The sequence below is a fragment of the Chelmon rostratus genome, chromosome 10 (genome assembly GCF_017976325.1).
Source record: "Chelmon rostratus isolate fCheRos1 chromosome 10, fCheRos1.pri, whole genome shotgun sequence".
Classification (NCBI taxonomy): Eukaryota; Metazoa; Chordata; class Actinopteri; order Chaetodontiformes; family Chaetodontidae; genus Chelmon; species Chelmon rostratus.
In genome coordinates this window covers 25394507-25414594 of record NC_055667.1, presented here as the reverse complement: position 1 = coordinate 25414594, position 20088 = coordinate 25394507, and the positions used below count along the sequence as shown (strand labels likewise).

Genomic DNA, 20088 nt, shown 5'->3' with positions numbered 1-20088 from the left:
TTTGATAGGGGATATAGAGACAGCACACGAGGAAATTATCCTGATACCTTTCAACCAAGGTTGTCCTAAATGAGGATAAACTGCTCCTCTGCCCTCGTCCTAATGGCCCATGGCAGCCTGTCGCCAGCACCAGCACCCCCGCTTCATGGAAGGCGTGACCTAATCTCTGGTGTTGGTGCACCCTGCCAGGGAGCACCTGCAGGTTCACTTTCCTGAGACGCGGGAACATTTATGTAAGTGAAATGTGCCTGGTAAGGGTTTTGGGTCTTGAGTGTTTCCGGTGGCTGGCGACCAGCACTTTTGAAAGCTGCACCACATATCGCATCCCCTATCCTGTCAGCGTGCTCTCCTGAGGGCCCAATGCCAGTCCCCACCCTGATGCACGTCCATATGTCGGGTGTATTAGCTTGGAGAAGCTGTGGAGAATCGCACCAACAGCGATGGCCATCTGTCCTCTTACAGATATAGCATGGACTCTGCAAGTGCACGAAGGCAGGATCTTAAAACATTTGGTCCATTATATCACAGCGCTGTGATGAATGGACTTTACAAGGGCTCGTCCTATAGGCAGAACTAATTATATATAGCTTTTCAGCATGGGGCAGGATAATGCCGCATCCAGATCAGTAGGGACCAAGAAATTGTTTCTCATAATAGTCCCATTTCCAGTGAGCAAAGAAATTCACTCAAGTAGAAGTGCCTATACTATGCTGTAAAAATACTCCATCAGTTATATGTTACATACATTACAGATATATTGACACAAATTGTCCTGTATTTTAAGAACGGAACATGGAAAAGAAAAAGAAAAACACCTAAAGTAACCCAGGTAGACAAAAAAAGTCAAAATGAAGGTGAAAATAAACAAAACAAAGCATAAATTGATACTGGGAGGTACAGTCAGTGAGATTCAGAGGAATGTCTTTCATTAAAGGGTTGACCTCCTGTTATTTTATGTAGTGGAACTGAATTATTTTGTGCATCTTAAAGCTGCATTTGTGAAAATGTAATTTGGTTCCAAATGTCTAAAATTCATCCTTCGGCCTAAAAATCTAAATGTGAAAAATCAAATTCCACAAAATTAACTTCAAGAGTATATTTAAGAATATTGATGTCAGTGAATGTAGATAATTATTGCATTTTTCCATAATCTTTCAAGTTTATTCTGGACCCCTAAAAAGGGCCCCAAGACAAATCTGTGGGGTGCTGAGATTATTAAAGGGGGAGCTCAGAGAAAACAGATATTTCTGCAGCCGATAACGAGATGACAAAAACAAAAACGAACAAAAACAATCGAGATGGATTAATAGCAGTACGGGTAAGAGGTTGATTTTGAGGTGAACTGTTGCTTTACTGAGAGGGTCAAGTTTTGAGATGTAAATGTAGTAAAAGTAGCTATACTTGAATATTTGCTAAATGCTCTGCCTAAATGTGCTTTTGTTTCTTCCATTTGTGCTGGCCAGTAGTTCTCATATGGAAACAGGAAACGTGGGTCCATCCAGCTGCTTCCTGCACCGACGGTGGGAGCCTCCTCCGACACGGGGAACAGGACTGAACAGGGTCGCTGAGGAGGTTTTAATGGGTCTGGATCTGGATCTGGATTCTTCTCACAGCTCTGTGAGGACAAACAGGAAGGCAAATCATTCTCATCAGTGGGGGGAGACAAACAGGTCAATACGGCCTATCAATAATGAAACAGAGCAGGGAGGCATGTTGGTCCTCAGATGAGAGGGCAGTGCAGGTGATGTGGGGAGTCCATCCGAGCATGATTTCACTTGTTTTGTTCCTCATCTGTACATTGAAACTGTTTTTGATCGCCTCTCCTGTCACCTGCGACATGCGGCCGAGGATGAGGAGCTGTATCGTCAGGCTCTGTTACCGTGGTGAGGAAGAGGAAGATAAAGCCTTGTGCTCCTATCACGTCAGATGGAGTAATAATTACTCAGGGAATTTAAATGAAGTTTTGCTCTCTCTATAAATATTCCTACTACTTTATAATGAAAAACCCCATTTACGCCGTAGGCTGTTTATGTGGGATTTAATTTAAAGAAGAAAATAAATACACAAACGGCAGAGAAATTAGGCTGATGTTGATCTTTATTTAGAATAAGATACCAGCTACGATCAGCTGAGAGCACAGTATGTGCTGCCCCCCCCCTCCATCAAACTCAGGCAGCTGGGTTGTAACGCCACAAGCTGTCATTGAGAGTCTATTTAAGCTAATATTTGTTAGCAAGTAAACTTGTTAACTAAAAGCAATGAGTACATGGTTACAGTTAAAAGTGAGTTTAAGTAATTATCTTAAAGTGACGGAGAAACACTTGATATTATTGTCTAAAGGTAACAGAAACACTTTCCAGACAAGCTTAAAAAGTTTATTTTAACTAATAATATGGTACTGAGGTGGTTTTTCCACACACAAAAAAAACTTCTATCTTGTTAAAATCATTAGAATTGCATCTACTTCTGCCTCATCTGTGATTGTGCAGCTATGTGCCATTGAAAGAGTTTAACTTCTACTCATGGGGACGCCTCCTGCTTTACTGAAAAGTCCTTTCACAGTGTTTGTGGTCTCCACGTCACACCTCACTGTCGGTTCAATATTGAACCAGGATCGGCTTCCAAACGATTGGTGATGTCACAAATCCTGCTCAGTGGCTGCACATACGTCAGTCTGCACAGCGAAGCTCCAACATTCAACCGCAGGAACGAGAAGAAAAGCAGTCTGAGTGGAGGTAAGTCATGTAGAAACAGTTAGTTAAAAGAGATGGATAATATAAAGTGGATTCAATGTGTCAGCAGTTTGAGATAGCTCCCTAAAAGCAATGACTACACTGTGAAAATAGAGTTAAAAGTTGTTTAAAGTGATGGCTAAATGCTAAAATAGTGTTCATAGCAGCTAAAAGTTTAGCTTTAACCATGAAGTTATGGATGAACCATTGAAATAGTTAAATGTAAAGGATAACTGTATGAAATGTCCAGATTCTGTCACTCTGACACAACTTAAACAATTCAATTCTAATGTGTGACAGAAGTATTTTATCAGTATTTTTTCTATGATTTAATGACACCCCGTTTAAAAGAACACATTCAGAACATGTGAGGTAGAGGTGAAGATAAGCATCATCACCTCCGTCATCGACCAGTGCCGTGGAGGACGATGAGGAAAATGGAGAATAAATGGAGGAAGAAAAGAGAAGAGGAAGGCGGAGGATGAGGACGAGGAGAGGAATTCAGGTTTACACAACATTAAACATGAATGTGACTTCCTGGTGAGCGGACGTGACACTTTAGTCTTATAAATCCTGGAAAAAGCAGGATGTTCAGTCTTTTGTCACATTTCAGACTTTTTAAAATGATCACCTCATTAGCATTTACCACCAACCCTGCCCCCCACACACATTCATCATAAAATAACCCTCCCACACAACGTACCGTCGTGTAATCATACATTACCTACACTAGCAGAGCGGATTATTAGTTTATGCTAATGCATGTTGGTCAAATCATGTGTGTGAGTCTTGTCACCACTTTGCACTAGAACAATGTGAGCAGGATGAGCTTATTGCCCCGCTGCTACGATGGCCAGAAGTCTGTACACAAGCAATCAGGCTCTGCTCACGGCCCCCCCGTTTGATCATTACAGACAACTGAGCACTGCCCAGACACAGTGCAGTATAGCATACACATATATGTATATATATATATCTATAAGGGAATGATGCATGATAGCCAATGTGTGGCACTGCATCTCAAATCAAGTGTTATGCTTAAAATAAATCCATATCTGTAACAAGCAGAGTGTGAAAAATCAATCAAGATCAATGTGACAGGGGATTTTGTGGGAAGTGTTGCTATGGAGGAGAATGCAGAGTGTGAGAAAGAGAGAGAGAGAGAGAGAGAGAGAGGTAACACGGCAGCTTCTTCTCTGTAAACTGCAGATTAAAGTGACCTCTGGACCTCTGCCTCTGATGGTTCCCTAATTATCTTGTCTCGGCACCCTGATAAACGGCATCGAGCCGGCTTCCTCCTCTGCAGTTTACGGCTTCATTTGCTGCTTCGAAACCCGCCGGCGATGCTTGTGGAGCGTGTGCTGAAGTTTCTGTGTTAGTGCTGTGCGTCGTGCAGACAGACCTCGGCTGCACTGCTGCAGGAAAAAACCTCACTGGTCTCAGCATGGCGGCTTGAGTAACGGCTGGAAGACGAGGGGTTCCCCGATCCACCCCCCAGAGATACCTCACCTCAGGGTCTCTGCTGATACCAGTACCAATATATTATTACTACACTACAGTGTAAGTTTTAAAAATTAAAGGTCCTGCATCAAAGGCTCTCCCTCCACCAGCGGCGTGAACCTGGAGGCCGAGGAGCATGTAGACCTTCATTCTGGAAAATGACATTTACAAAAAATAGAAACAGACCGTTAAATGAATAAATACCAGGAATGAATAAATTGTGGTGTAGCTCTGGAGGGACTTGAACCCATAACCTGACGTAGGTTCTGCAAATGCAGTGATGTTATCAGAGGTTGAAAAGGTGGTAAAAAGCATCCCAGATATCCCAGGTGGGGCAGGAAAATGTGCCCTCGTGGAGCCAGTGTGGAAAGTAACTAAGTACATCCACTTTAGTACCTTTTTGAAGTCCTTGTACTTTACTTGAGGATTTCCATTTTATTGTTCCTTTCCAGCTCTTCTCCAGTTTAAAGGGACATGTTTTACTTTTTTTGCACTCTATCATATGCTACAGATTCAACCAGCTTCCAACCTTTCTGGCTTGTGACTAAAAAACACTGACTAGTTTGGGTCTCTTGTCGCATTTCAGACGTCTACGACATTTCCCTAACCCTAACCCTAATGAAAATTGTATTTGGATGTTCCTCGCTGCCTTTTCTGACCCCTCCCTGAGCTGACTGGTTCTTTTTGGATATAGTTTTTTGGAGGACGGGGAAGTATGTTGACTTCTTTTGTTTCTTTTGGATGTAGATTTGTTAGATTCATTTTTAATGAATTTATTTACCTAACGCCCCCCCCATTTATCCCCTTTCCCTTCCCCCCTTTTCTGTGCTTGGAGGATAACACCCTTCTCATTTGTGCCTTTTTCGGCTTGAAATCATTGTTTAACTCCAGCATATCAGTTGTAAATAATTCGCCTGTGCCAGTGCTGACTGTACCCCCCCCCCAGGGGATTTTGTACACTTTTTAGTCCTTAACCCTAATCCTGACCCTAACTCTAAATCTAACCCTAACCCAAGTCTTCACCCTGGGATTTAATGGTTTACATTATGGGGGTCTGCATTTTCATGTTGTCCCCTCCCTTAAGGAAGGCGAGTCCCCACAATGTGACTGTGTCAACAGATTTTTGTCCCCACAATCTGAGTAACACACGCGCACACATACAAACACACACACACACACACACACACACAGAGGTACAGTTCGTACTTCGCGGGCTCCCGCTGCACGTGGCCGCCGCGCACACGTCAGCAGCGGGGGGATCAGCACCCTGGACAGCGGCGGCTGGTCAATAACAAAGCAGCCGGAGCTCCGTCCCTGCCCAGCCGCTGGCAGCCCGGGGAGAGCCTCATCAGCCGTCCACCACCGGACGGAGGGACGACCAGAGAAAAACAGACCCTTTTTCACAAGATGACAGTCAGGGTTTTTTCTTCTTCTTCTTCTTCTTCTCTATTCCGGAAGTAGCTGCTGCGTTGGTTCAATCTCCAAGCCGACCATTTCGAGGAGGAAAATCAGCGCCAGCAGTATCATCACCACCATCTATCTGATCCAATAATCAATGCCATAACCGCCGCGCGATTGCTCTCGGAAGCGAAGACACCTACGTGCGTCTTCCCCTGCTCGGAGACACCGCAGGGCGCCCCTCTTAGTCCGCCTCCCTTTCACATTTCAGCGCACCGTGTTTTGGCTCGCAACGAAATGCTGATGGACACCGAGCGCAGGCGGGAGACGCGGGGCCGTCGGCCGCGCTTCCAGCTCGGCTCCTGAGAATGCAAACGGCGGGGACCGTGCTGGAGATCTCGACGCGGATTGTCGGGGCGAGGGGCTCGGGTTCATCGCGGATCGAGCGGAGGCTTCGCGAAAAGGAGATGAAATAGGAACAGAGGGAAGGGAGGAGAAAAAAATGGACCATGATCTGACGCTTGGGATGCTACAGTGAGGGACAATAATAATAAAAAAAGACATAATCTAATCTCATCCGAATCAAACTTCCATTTCACCTCCAGAACCCGTTTTTCTTTTCTGGATTATGATTCTTGACGGGTGTCCCAGATGTGACTGTGTCTGTGTGGATGGCATGTCGTTGCGTTTTACAGCCCAGCTCCTCTTCCTCTGCTCCGTGCTGCTCGCTCTTCCTCTCCTCCTCTCTCTCGCAGTCTTCTGCTTCGGGTAGCAAAACATGTAGGCTATTATTTTTTTTTCATTTTTTATTTTTTGCTGCAAGCCCAGTGCATCTGAAAAGAAAAGAAAAATAAAAGAGGAGTCTTTGAGGAAAACGGACCGTGGAGCTCCGCTGTGATGTTTATCTCGGGGTGCGGTGGAAGATGCATCGAGACGGCGCTTGCTGAGTTGTTTGAGTGATGAATATTGAAGGAGTGTGTCGGCCAGCTGAAAGGGAAAATCTTTCATCCGCATTGGCTTAGACACACATGCCATCAGTGGGGCGAGAGCCTTCATCTCTCTGGATGCCCAATTAATAGGCTGCTCGAGCATACCACAAGAAAAATGAACATATCGGATGTATGAGTAATAATAATAATAATAATAATAATAATAATAATAATAATAATAATAATAATAATAATAGGAGGAGGAGGGGAGAAAAGACAAAAACACTTCATTTATTTATTCCAGTCTGGCGGATTCTGTATGTAGCCAAACATGTTCAAGTATCGGATCCGCATGTTTTTTAATGAACTGAAGGTCCTGGTGTTTATGCGATCCGATTCGAGACAGTCCGGCTCAGACACAGATAGACGGTCCACCACCATGCGGGGTCTGGGGATGGGCGGCTGCGGCTGGCCGCCCTTCGTCGACTGCCATGCCCGGGATGACGAGGAGGAGTACTACGGCAGCGACCCGCGGCCCCGCAGCCTGGCGTTTGAGGACAAGGAGCCCAAGCTGCAAGTGGGCCTGGACGCCGTGTCTCTGGCCAGTACCGCCAGCAGCCTGCGGACCCCCCAGTGCCGGATCTGTTTCCAAGGCCCGGAGCAGGTAGACATGCAGCTGCTGATGCCACGTCCTGTGTGGATGGCAGACAGACAGGCAGACAGACAGGCAGACAGACAGGCTGTTTGTTTCAGGTTTCTGTGTTTTAAATGTGCTGCATGGAGCCTTTTCAACATGCATGAATTGTTCCAGGTCAGCTGGATTTTTAGGAAGCGGTCATGTTTTTTAAGCAATCACACATTTTCATTTTGATAGTAGGCTCCAGCAAATCACAAAGGGTCCCTGATTCAGTGGAGCACTACAACCATCCTGTCCTACATCTCTCTCTCTCTCTCTCTCCACCCACCTTCCCCTCAGCTGCCTTCTTTCAACAACAACAAAAAAAAAACAACTATCTACAACGAAGGCCGGCGTGTAATCGGGCCAAAATAGTCAAATCAGTTTTGTTTTTATTTATTTGTGTAACCAAAATCGCAAGTTTCACAGGATGGGACACCTTCAGTTCCACAGCCTCCATTTAGAGGCAAATATTGTCCCTTTGTTTTCTAAAAAGGATGATTGCTCAGTGATCTGGTTTTCTAATCACACTGTTTTCATGGCTAAGCTAATCAGTGGTGGGGAGGCAGCAGTTCCCACACATCTGAAATCCGGCCAGCATAGCAACAAAGAAAGTTAGCCAATTAGGTCTGCAGGATGACAAATGGAGTGAGAGGGACTGAATATGCATGAGTCACAATCATTTTGTAAATGTAAATCAACTGTCCCCCGGAACAGGATGATCAGCTATTGATCCGGTGACGGTCACCGTTCCCGGCACAGACAATGGTGTCGACTGTGACGAGAAATGACAAGTTTAATGAATTTGTCATCCGTTTTTAACCTCTATTTTTATTCTCCCCCGTCCGTGGCTTAATTTCTGCGGAGCCCAAACGAAACAATAAGTAGTGCCTCTTCTCTTTGGTCTGTGGCCAAATGTTGATCTCACCAGATGTGCAGAAACCTGTGCCGCCTGGCTCAGCAGGTAGTCCTGAAGTCTGAGATAATTAGAAACACTGTAAATCCTGCAGGAGCACAGATGGATATTACCATTTAGTCACTTCCCTAAGATAGGCGTATAGTGTCATTACAGCCCATGTGCTAATTTATGACATCTGCCTTGGAGTTTCTATTGTGAGACATAGTAAACTGGAGAGCCACAGGACTGAGTATAAATGAGCTCGGGCTTGTTTGGGATGCAGAGTCATTTGAAGTCACAGGCCGGGATCGACCCCTTGTTGCCGTATTGCCCACTCAAACGTCTCCCGTTAATGAAAGGTCGACGTTTTGAGGAGCTTTGGGGCTCTCCGGCAAGGTGACTCATCGTGCAACATGGCTCTGAGCTGCCTCTTTTAGCTACAGACAAAGAGCAAGCAAACAAAGCACTGAGGGAAAACCCAGAGACCACACTACTCCATCAGCCCCACACGCCGGCATTAGCTTCTTTTTGCCTCCGCAGCACTCAATTTGCTAGCCTGTGCAAAGGTAGCGTGCATTACGCCTCCTTGGGTGCAGGGTTGGGGGAAGCACACGTTTGCCATTTTATTGTTATTTCATTATTCAAGCAGGTCACAACAGGGGCCGGGATCATGTCGCTGTCAACGGGCAAATTACCTACAGACATAATCACCTTGCTCCGCGGGCTGCATTGAGTTGAATCCTTATTAACTGTCTGTCAAAGGCGTCAGTGTGTGCCACGGTACAGTAGCTGGGCCACTGATTCCACTTAGCACTGTCTGGATTCACAGAAGTCGGGCCAGAGCCTGCTGGAGGGGCCGGCCGTGCTAGCTTTGCATGGAAATGCATGCATGTTGGAGTGAGGAGGGGTGTTGGTGGTGTTGGTGGTGGTGGAGGAGGGGTGTTGGTGGTGTTGGTGGTGGTGGAGGAGGTGGTGGTGATCACCCCTGCCTGCCCTTTTCACTTGTGGTGCCCAGCAGCGTGTTTCCACAGTGACACACAGTCTGGAGCTCAGGGGGCTCTTCCACACCGGAGTTTTTTGTCTAAAGGTTACAGCTGAGGAGGAACACCGTTTTCTTAGTCATAGAAGTGACACACCGAATTAGCACCTCGGTGCTCCGTGAAGTGGCCGTGGGGGACAAACCCACGCCAGATCACCCAAGCAGGAACGCTGTGTGTGTGAGCAGCCTGTCTGTTTGTTGGAAAGGTGCCTTGTTAAAGGATAAGTGTGCTTTTCTTACTGTCAACAAATCTCCTGAAAAGACCAAAACCAACCATGAACTGACCCGACTGACGAGCGCTGTGAGTATCTGGTCTGGTCGCCAAGGAGCTGCTCAAAAACAAGCAAAAGCACGAGTCGGCCACATTAAACGAGAAAATATTCGTTCGTGCCCTCCAAAACGACGCATGAGAGCGTTTTATGATCAGATGCCACTTTCAGCCATTTGTCTGCGCCTTCAAAAACAGTCATGACTCACTGCTGACAAATGAATCAGTTTTATGATGTAACAACAGGGCGGTGGAGGTTTGGTGAGGCTCAGGCACAGAGATGACTTGGTTAGCGTTAGCGTCCTTTGTTGTCACGGTTAAAAGAGACCAACAGCAGGAAACAGGAAACGAGTTGGGGCTACTCCTTCTGTGGGCTTTGTTGCTTTCTACAAACGCCGCCTGACTTCCTGCTTCCCGTCATAACTACTGCGGCCACTAGGGGGCTTTGTCGCTTCAACACATCTTGTCATATCTCGGTTTGTTGTTTTTCTCCAAAACATTTTAAAGGGCCACCCCGTCGCTCTGGCTGACATCTTCCTTTAATGCAGCAAACTTGGACACTGTAGTTTCTATTGATTCACTCCAATATACTCCATCCTGCTGCTGGAAATACTCACCACGCACCTAATGTGTATTAATCCACAGCTGAAAATAGTCCCCAGTAAATGCAGTTTACTCCTGTTTGAGTAACGTTTGCTGACAAATACAGTGACCAGCTGTGTTAGGAAATTATTTAGCCTTTTTTATAAAATGAAACGATACACTTGGAGCCGTTTTTAAAGATGTCATCAGTAGGAGCCATGCTGTCTTTTCATAGGATTTGTTGACAATAATAACAGTATAGAACGCCTCTGGCAGTATCTTTTAAAATTTAGGTTAATTTACAGTGTGATGATGCTTTACTGTCAACAGTATAACTCCACATGTTCTAGTTTTATTTCAGCACATCCTGCTTGTCCAGATGTGACCTTTTATGTCTCATTCCGTTTTGTATTGTGTTGCCTTCAGGTGCAGGGGTTGACAATCTAATGGGAGAACCTCCAGATGGGAAAGCTGCACTGCACACGCATAAAAAAAAATGTTTTTCTCTTCCATCTTTATTCAGTTAATTGCAGTTGGATTCACTTAGAATTGACTCAGTTAGATACATTTCAGCTTTTTATTTTTTCCCCTCAAGATCTTCAATGTAAAAGTACAACCTCACAAGTTGGGACATCGTGTAAAACATCATCTGCAACTGAGCGCCCATGTAGTTTCCACGATGATTCATACCCAATCATGATACTATCACCTGTCACCAATCAACCTGTTTACCTGTGGAATGATCCAAACAGGTGTTTTTGGAGCGTTCCACATCTTTCCCAGTCTTTAGTTGCTCCTGTCCCAACTTGGTTGAAGTCAACTGAGTTTATGTCAAAAAGGACTAGCAAATTATCTCATTCAGTTTTTCTTTATGTTAAAGCAGCGTCTGAACTGTTTTGGAATCAGGGCCGTATTACTGTAAAATTTAAGCGTCTTTAAAAAAAAAAAAAATTTAATCAATGATCAACTCGCGTTCTAACTCTGTGGTTCTCTCTGCATTGAGAACGTTGACCTCATTTTGGCAGAACATTTTATTACTGCATCGAGCTCAAAACAGGGCCGATGTCCTGATCGCTGTTTTGAAGATAGAACGTTTTCATCTTAATCGTGAACATCTTTCATACCTTCAGTTTGGTTTCCCACAAATAAACTCGTGCATGTTCGTCCGGTGATCTTGAGAAGGATGACCAATATCTGCGTACATCAAACAAAAGTCCAACAAAAGTTTGAACCTCAAACTTTATGTTAAGATTAATTCAGGAATCAAAATTGTTACTTAGTAGTGATGATTGGACGCAAATGCCTTGAAAATCCCTTTGGCTGCCGTGTGATTCTAGCATATGGTCTCCAGAAAAAGCTCCTCTTAATTTTTAGATTCAGATGAGACACAAACTGAGACTAAATTATCGGCCATCAAACGCATCACGTTCTCGGCTTAAACAGCTGCTTTTCGAGGAGATGGTTTAAAATCATTATCACAGCTTTTTAAAGGTATTTTTTTCATCTTGTTCTGGTTGATCATGACTTTAACATTCACACAAAAGCCTGGAAATGTTTCCTCATAACACACACACACACACACACACACACACACACACACACACACACACACACACACACACTATACCACGACAGCGTGACATTTTAGAAATGTTTGCGTTCATTTGGTTTTTATTTAGTTTCTCATATACTTCTGACCTTCTCTGTGTTATCTTTATAATGTCAGCCGGCAAGTTATTTTAAAGTTTATGAGTGGCATGTGGCTCATCTGCCAAACCCAATCTTTTATGCGGTGGGACACTCGAAGCCTTTTATTGTAAGTGGGAAGGTCAAGCGAGCCAGATGGGGGAGCGACAGAGCGCAGACGGACAGGAAAAAATATGAAGCATGGTTTGTGTCAGCGCAGCTCTCTGGTGCATAAAACCTGTATTGATTGAACAAGTAGTTCTCTGACAAGTTACTATAAACTGATTCTGATTCATTTCTGAGTCACCGTTTGTAAATGAGAGGCTTCGATGAGCTCGTATGTTAAATAATTTAGAAATTTGGACACAAAAACTGAGAAAATTAGTCTGATTTGAATCTGTTTTTTTCCCATTAAACTGATTTTGGAAGTCACTGCAAAGAAATATGAACTTAATAATAAATTAGTTGAGCCTGGTCCTGCTCTCTATAGTTATTAGCTACAGGCAGGAGATTGTTAGCTTAGCTTGGTTTAGCGTAAAGGCTAACCAGAGGGTAACAGCTAGCCTGGCTCTGTCCACAGATACCGGCACCTCTAAATCTCACTAATTCACACATGATATCTTGTTTGATTGGTTCATACAAAAAGTGACAGCAAAAACAACAATATGTGGTTTTACACGGTGTTATGTGTCGGACTATTTCTTGGTCGGCTGCGGCTGCCTCCTGGAGTTTTATCAGAGAAACAGGATGTTCATTTGTGAGCTTTAGAGGGGCTTTTAGATGTGTTTTGTTACCTTTGGACAGAGCCAGGCTAACTGTTTCCCTCCGCTTTCAGTCATTATGCTAAGCTAAGCTAACTGTCTCCTGGCTCCAGCTTTATATTGAGTGGTGATTTTAAGATCACAGCTTTTGAATTAAACACCGCTGAAGTGAACTCTCACGCCAACCCGACAGCGACCCGTCTGATGTCGTCGTCGGGTTTTCAGAGAGTTTGTTAAGAGGTTGGCGAGTTCGCTGTGTGAATCGCCGTCAGCTCGTCTCTCCTTCACCTGCCTGCCCTTGAAGCCCCACCGCTCCCTGCTGCTGCCGCAGATGGTTAACATGCTCCTTCACCAACAGTCATCCATTCACCAGAGATTCACACCGACTCCTATCCAACACGAAGGGTTTCTTTGATTCTCTTTAAGTGAAAACAGAACTTTGCAGAAATCTGATACAAAACATGGCATCAAATTTTAAGACTTCATACCAAATGGATGTTAGATGTTGACGACAGCCCAACTGTGGTCATCCCAGATGTGGTGAACATGCATCAGGCTTCAGATGGTGGCGTGATGCTGCAGAGACAGTGGATTTGATCCAAAAGACTGTGAAAACGATCAGGATGGGATGGAGCGGTCAGGAAAGGAGGAGGGAGTTTTTATTTCAGCTGAAAGGAGAGTGCTGTGACTGTAGCAGGGGAGCCTATTTCAGCTATTCCTTGTGAGATCAAAATGTTTGGCTTTCATGCAGCAGCGGTCATAAAGGAGCATTTTGCTATAAGCAGAAAACAACAACCAGGTTTCTGTATCAGCTTTATTTTCACATAACAAAACAAAACCAGTAGCTAACCGGAGCGATATGGTCATTTTGAGAAACGCAATAATGTCGATTTTACTTGTGAGTGATGTGACCTCTTGCAGAACTGCAGTAAAATTAAATGTGTTATATAAGGTTAGACCATAATGCAGGTTCAGGACCAAACCTTCCTTCATTTTCAGGCGATTTAAAGCCACTGCGCTTCCGTTCTTCCACTGTGAACCTAACTGTAACCAGACACTTAAAGCTTTGTTTATCTATCAGCTTGCATGTAAAACCAAACTCACATGTGTGTAAATTTAGCGCTGTGATTAGCATCTCTTTGTTAAAACATAGAGACTGGCTGGAATATTTGGCAAACGTGACTCATCTCGTCAACTCAACTCGTTTGCCTTAAATTTCACTTGAATTGTGTGTTTGTGATGCAGATGGTGAAAAATAATGTTCTATTAAGATTTGAAATCAGGGTGGATCATTTTAAATTATTTATGCTTTGCCTCTATTATTAATGGTTAAAGGAATAGTTCATCATTTTGGGAAACACAGTTTTTTGCGTCCTGGTGGAGAGTTGGATGAGAGGATTGACACAGCTGTCACATCTATCACTTTAGCTTAGCAGAAGAACTGGAAACAGCTAGTCTGGCTCTGTCCAGCAGCTACTAAATCTGCAGAGAGGCAGCTCTGAAACTCACTAATCATCTTCTCATCTATCTGCGTACACTCTTTTCTTACCTGCAGGTTGTTAAGCAAACAGCATCCATGTATTTCACTCACGGAAATGAGATCAGAAAACATTTTGCTCATCTTGCTGTGTTGTCCTCGTCTGTCCTGCAGGGGGAGCTGTTGAGCCCCTGCCGCTGTGACGGCTCCGTGCGCTGCACCCATCAGCCCTGCCTCATCCGCTGGATCAGCGAGAGAGGCTCCTGGAGCTGCGAGCTCTGCTACTTCAAGTACCAGGTCCTGGCCATCAGCACCAAGAACCCTCTGCAGGTAACCTGGAGGGACTCTGCAGCACAAACACACCAACTGGTCTCAGCAGGAGTCACAGGTTTTCAACACAACCAGGCCTCACATCCCCTCTGGCTCTGGATTTGAACTGAAAGCAACACTGATTCTGTGCCCGTTCACATGAGTCTGACTCAAGCTGCACATTCAGCCAGCACAGCATGGCTCAGTTCAGCTCGGTCTGGCTCAGCCTCCCGATCAGTTTCCTTACAAACACTGTTTTTGACGGGAGATTCAGGGCTTTGGATGAATTACGTAAACAAGATGTAGACAGCATGTGGATCTTTAAACCCCTTCTTGACGTGCAGGTGAACACAAACGCTGTCATGCTCTGTGAGGTGTAAGCTTTTAAAATTCATGAGTGAATCAGGCTGGGGGATCTTATTGCACGCTGACAGACACGTTTCATAACGACATATCCAACATGCATCAGTCCGGCTCTCTGCGAGAACAGATCTCGGGCCCTCACTGTGGTGTGAGGACCGTTTGCCATATTGTGCTGACACATTTTCCCTCTGCGTCACTGTCCTTCTGCCCGGCGTTTCAGAGGCGACCGATGGCTCACATCCTGCAGAGAGGATGCCACGTAGAAGTGTGTGTTTGTCTGCCATAGCCGTTCATGTGTGTGTTCGTCATGTACTCATGAGTAGATTTCTCTGTGGCGGGGTATGTGGTGGAAAGTAACTAAGTACACTTGTTCGAGTACTCTGCTTGTGTACAATTTTGAGGTACTTCCAGTTAAGTGTTTCCATTTTATGCTACTTTACTTTGGAGTAGTTTAGCTGTTATAAAGCTCGACTAGCTCCACCAAACTACCTCTGATCATTTATATTTTCAGTCATTTTTAATGACTTATAAGCTACAAAAGACTTTCAATGAAAAGGCACAAAAACAAAATCACTTTACATGCAAACAGACTGTATTTTGCTTTTATTTCTGAGATGTTTCTGCTCTATTTGTGAGCATTAATAGTGAAAGAATATCCTTTGCAACCTTGAACTGTTGTATAATAATATTTCATATTGATTAACACCGAACATTTGTGCATTTTTAAAGGCAGCGGTGTCATTTTTCTTTGTATTTTGCATTACTGACAGTTTTATAGTTTGGTAAATGAACAGAATGATAAATCAGATTTATAATTGAGTTAAAAGCTAAAAAAGGAAACCCTGCATGTGGATTGAGGACTGTTTAAAATGTGATAAAGATAAAAAAAAAAAATGCACAGAAGTGTGACCTGGGTTTGAATGCAGGACTTTGACTTGGACCGAGTATGTTTGCGTTGTTGTATTAGTACTTAAGTAAAGGATGTGAGTATTTACATGTTTTTCTGCCTTCCAGTGGCAGGCCATCTCTCTGACAGTGATAGAGAAGGTGCAGATAGCCGCCATTATTCTGGGTTCCCTTTTCCTCATTGCCAGCATCTCCTGGCTCATCTGGTCCTCCCTCAGCCCCTCGGCCAAGTGGCAACGTCAGGACCTGCTCTTCCAAATCTGCTACGGCATGTACGGCTTCATGGACATCGTCTGCATAGGTAAAGGTGGACTCATGTGCAAGCAGCAGCGGTTTTACATGAATTGCATGAGAGTATCACATGAGAACATGTGATATAAGGTTTAGGTGGCAGAGAGCAAAGAAAAGCATTATGCAACAAGAAAAGCAGGATGTGCTCTGCAACAACATGGAGATATATTAATAAACATAGGTTGTATTATGCAAGGACAAAGTAAAAAACATGTATTCAGTTCACATTCTGGTGGTTGTTAAGGTCATACAAAATTAAACAGGAACTAAAGAAGCAGATGGTGCATAGGTAGGAGATGACAAACACACTAAAGGCAAAGCAAATGTTGATGGTGTCGCAGAGAATAAGAGACTCTGTTTTCGAGGAGCAACCTGGTCGACTGTTCTTGTGTGATTGTGAGTTTGCTGTGTAAGACAGCGCTGAGAACAGATGGCGTCACATATCTGCTCCCTGGTTACTGCCAACTGTCTATTCTCATCCACAGGCGGGATGGAGAGTTCCTACCTATGATGCCTTTTAGCATTATGTTTGATGTAAAGCAGTGGGAATTCATTGGCTTTCATGCACCGTCCTTCACCCTGCCTCTTCCTCCTCTCTCTGCCCAGGCCTCATCATCCATGAGGGATCATCAGTGTACCGGATCTTCAAACGATGGCAGGCTGTCAATCAGCAGTGGAAAGTACTGAACTATGAGAAATCAAAGGACTTGGGCGACCCGGTGAGTTCGAGCAGCAAGACGGGGGCCCGCGGCTCCCGTGGTAACCCTCACGGTCTGGCCAGCAGCAGCGGCGGGCGACAGAGCAGGAGGTTAAGAACTATTCTGAACCACCACTGCGGATACACCATCTTGCACATCCTGAGCCAACTGCGGCCCAACGACCCTCGGATCAGCGCCGCCGCCAACCGGGAGGTGGTGATGAGGGTCACCACCGTATGAGTCGGCCTAGGCTCGCGCCATGGGATAGACCTCGTCTTTGTGTCCGGATGTAAATGAGAGGACGGACTTGTGGACCTAGTATTGAATAAGACTCATGCAGGCGAGCAGAGCCGAGAGATGCCCGACAGACAGCGCACACCGGAGGATTTCTCCTCTTGTTTCCTACAACAAAAGGAAGCCAGATGCTCCTTTTCAATAATTAAAGAACTGATGAAAAAAAAAGGACGAAAAAGCGTTAAAAGACAACAAACGTGAAACGCCAGAGGGGGAAAAAAGTGTAAACAGGCTTTATAACCTAATCCAAGATGATGAGACGTTTTTTCCAGTTCAATATCAGGATGCACAGAGACATTTTTCTTTGATTTGATCCTCTCGGTTTGATTTGATATCTCTTCTTTTTTTGGGATTCTTCTTTTTTCTTTTTCTTTTTTTTTTTACTCACTTTGATTTTGTACGGATGTATGATTTTAGAGGAAAATCATGTAACTCCATACATGCCAAGCATTTCCAGACAGCTATGTATAATTATCTTAAAAATTTCTACAAGCTAACCTGATGCTGGTAACTAGACCGAAAACTGAAGCAAACCAACACGAGGGGAACACGGGGGTGGCAACTGAACAATAAGTCATTACAAGTAAAAAAAAAAAAGAAAGAAAGAAAGAAAGAAAGAAAAAAGAAAACAATAAGATTTCAGTGACACTTAACCTTTCTGCAATAAAGATACGTATGTACATTTCACAGGGAATTTTGCATGGGTATATAATTTTATTCTTCATCACATGACATAAGCACATGACAAATTTGCTCTATTTCGAATGGTGCTTGCCAAAATAAACACTTTAAAAACATCTGATTTCATTGCACCAACTTTTTGTCATTGTGACAAATGGCAGTGTGTTACAGCTATTTCAGCTCAAATACAGATTGTTGCTGCTGTGTGCTGATTCAGATTTGATAATAAGTAAACTATTGGATTAAAAATGGGGATCAGATGATCTCTTACTACTCGGTCTCACTCGGTCTCTTCTTTCCCTCACCTGGAGCTGGAGGCAGGCGGGGCCTCGTCGAGTCTTTTCGAGTCTTTTCTGGTCTAAATGCAGTGAGGTGATTGTGTTTTTAGGAGAACATAACAGCTCATCCTTTATTTCCAATAGTTCTTTCTTAAATGAACTTGTTTAAACTGACTGAAAGTCCCCCTCAGGTAAAATAAAATCAGTGGCAAGACGATCCTAATAGGAGTAATTTGATCAGAGTAGAGCTACAGCAATTAGTCGACTCACAGAACAGATTAATTGGAAACTGTTTTGATAATTGAATCTTTTGCAGCTGCTTTTCTCTGTTTCATTTCTTTGTAAACTGAATATTTTGGGATTTTTTTTACCATTGGTCAGACAAAATATATAAGATTAAAATATAAGATCACTATTTTGTGACATTTTATGGACCAAACCATTAGTCAATTAAGCTCTTATCGTTTGGACAGAATAGGTTTTAGATTCCTTTGATGACTTATAGGAGGAAGTGATGCAGATATCATAAAGAAAGGTTATAGAAATGTAAATCCATGGAAAATACAGTCGGAATGTGATGTAATAGGAAAAATCAATTGCTTACAAAAAGGTCACTAGGAATTTACAACTGATCACCACTGACACGTTATGATTTGCAGTGATAATATAACAGAAACATTAAGAACATTGCAGTCACACATGTGATTACAGTAATGCCACACAAGCTCTTGCAACACACAAACCTCCCTCGAACAATGCTACAGTAATGAATTCATTCACTCAAACTTTATTTATAGGAGGTGGTCTAACGAGAGCAGGTCACTCGCTTTGGTGGTGTGTAAAAGTTAATTTAAACACAAGATACTTGTGCTCAAACAGAGGATTCATTCTCAGTGAAGAACCTTGGAGCCCTAATCTGCCTCTATACCTGCCAAAGAGCAGTGATTCCTAACACGTCTCTGGGGGTCATCAGGTGGAAACCTCCCTTCAACGGTGTTTTCGCCTACTTAGTCCCACTACACCTCCAGGAGGCTAGGCGGTGAACTCCCAGAGTCACCCCGCCAGTGCCAGTTCACACTGCTCCTACACAATCCAAACAGCACTGCCACGTTCAATTGACCCAGGCCTGGTTAGAAGATGGTCCAGGTAGTGGCCAGTACCGATGCTACCATTTAGCTAATGCTAATGTTAATGCTAACCGCTAAGAAGAACAGAAGAAGACAATACCGTTCCAATGCTACCATCTAGCTAATGCTAATGCTAATGCTAATGCTAAATGCTACCTGCTAAGAGGAAAAGAAGAAGACAATACAGCTAGATTCACTTATACTGTTAATGTTAACTGCTAGATGCCAATGCTAACTGCTAAGATACTGTCATACTACCACCGCTTTAGCTAATGTCAGCTGCTACAATGCTACCACAGGCCTAGATGCCACATGTAACTGCCAATTGCCGCACTACCATCATCTCCCCCTGCCTCTCACCAACTGCACCAATAAAAGCGGGGTGGGAATACAAATCCTGGTTCGGGTAGGGGGGTAGAAAGTAAAGAGGTAGAGTCAAAGATGAATGTCGGGATTGGATACAGACCCTTGTTCGGGTAGGGGTAGAAAGTTTAGAGGATGCTGAAGGTAGAGGCCTAGACCACAGACTAGATTTAACAGCCTCTTCTAACATTTCCTTCAAGAAGCAAACAAAACAGGAAAACAACCAAAAACAAAAAAGAACAAAACAAGCCAACTCTGTATCTTACAACGCAAACTTACCTGAACAAAAAAAAAATAATGTTAATCCATCCAATAAACTACACATATCAACCTCATGATGGCGCTACAGGAAAGTTGAGTCAGATGTGGGATCATGAATGTTTGGAGGAAATTTGGTGCCAGTCCATCAGGTAGATGATATATTTCACAGGATTAGCGACAACTTCAACCAGCTGGTGGCGCTCACCCTCTAATAAAAATCAATGGAAACACCATCAACGCCATCTTCATTTTTAACCCCAAGCCTGACCCTGACCCCTAACCCCATCTACAGTCTTGCAGACCACGCAACACAACCCCCTGAGGTCTTCTCCAAGCCTGAACCAGGTAGTTTTGGTGCCTAAACCTTTGGAGGGTGTATGATGTGGTGGGTGTGTCCGCAGACCAAGTTGGAGCCAGAAGTGACCGTAACTAGACAAGAGGGTGGAGCAGGGGAGGATACGCGTCAGTACGTCTTCGTCCTGACTGGATGTAACTGAGAACTGAGGAAAAGCGGTCAATGTGTCTTGTCAATCACAAGGTAGCCACGCCCTAAAGCATGCCCTGCTTTATC

The 20088-nt window shown here is 44.0% G+C and overlaps 1 protein-coding gene across 1 annotated transcript; it reads left to right on the top strand.

Moving 5' to 3' along the window:
* Positions 1–6890: 6890 nt before the first annotated feature.
* march9 (membrane-associated ring finger (C3HC4) 9) lies at positions 6891–16753 on the top strand. The gene is made up of 4 exons (XM_041945302.1): positions 6891–7223; positions 14121–14276; positions 15633–15825; positions 16422–16753. Exons 1-4 carry the CDS (start codon positions 6891–6893, stop codon positions 16751–16753), a joined length of 1014 nt encoding a protein of 337 aa, XP_041801236.1.
* Positions 16754–20088: the final 3335 nt, after the last annotated feature.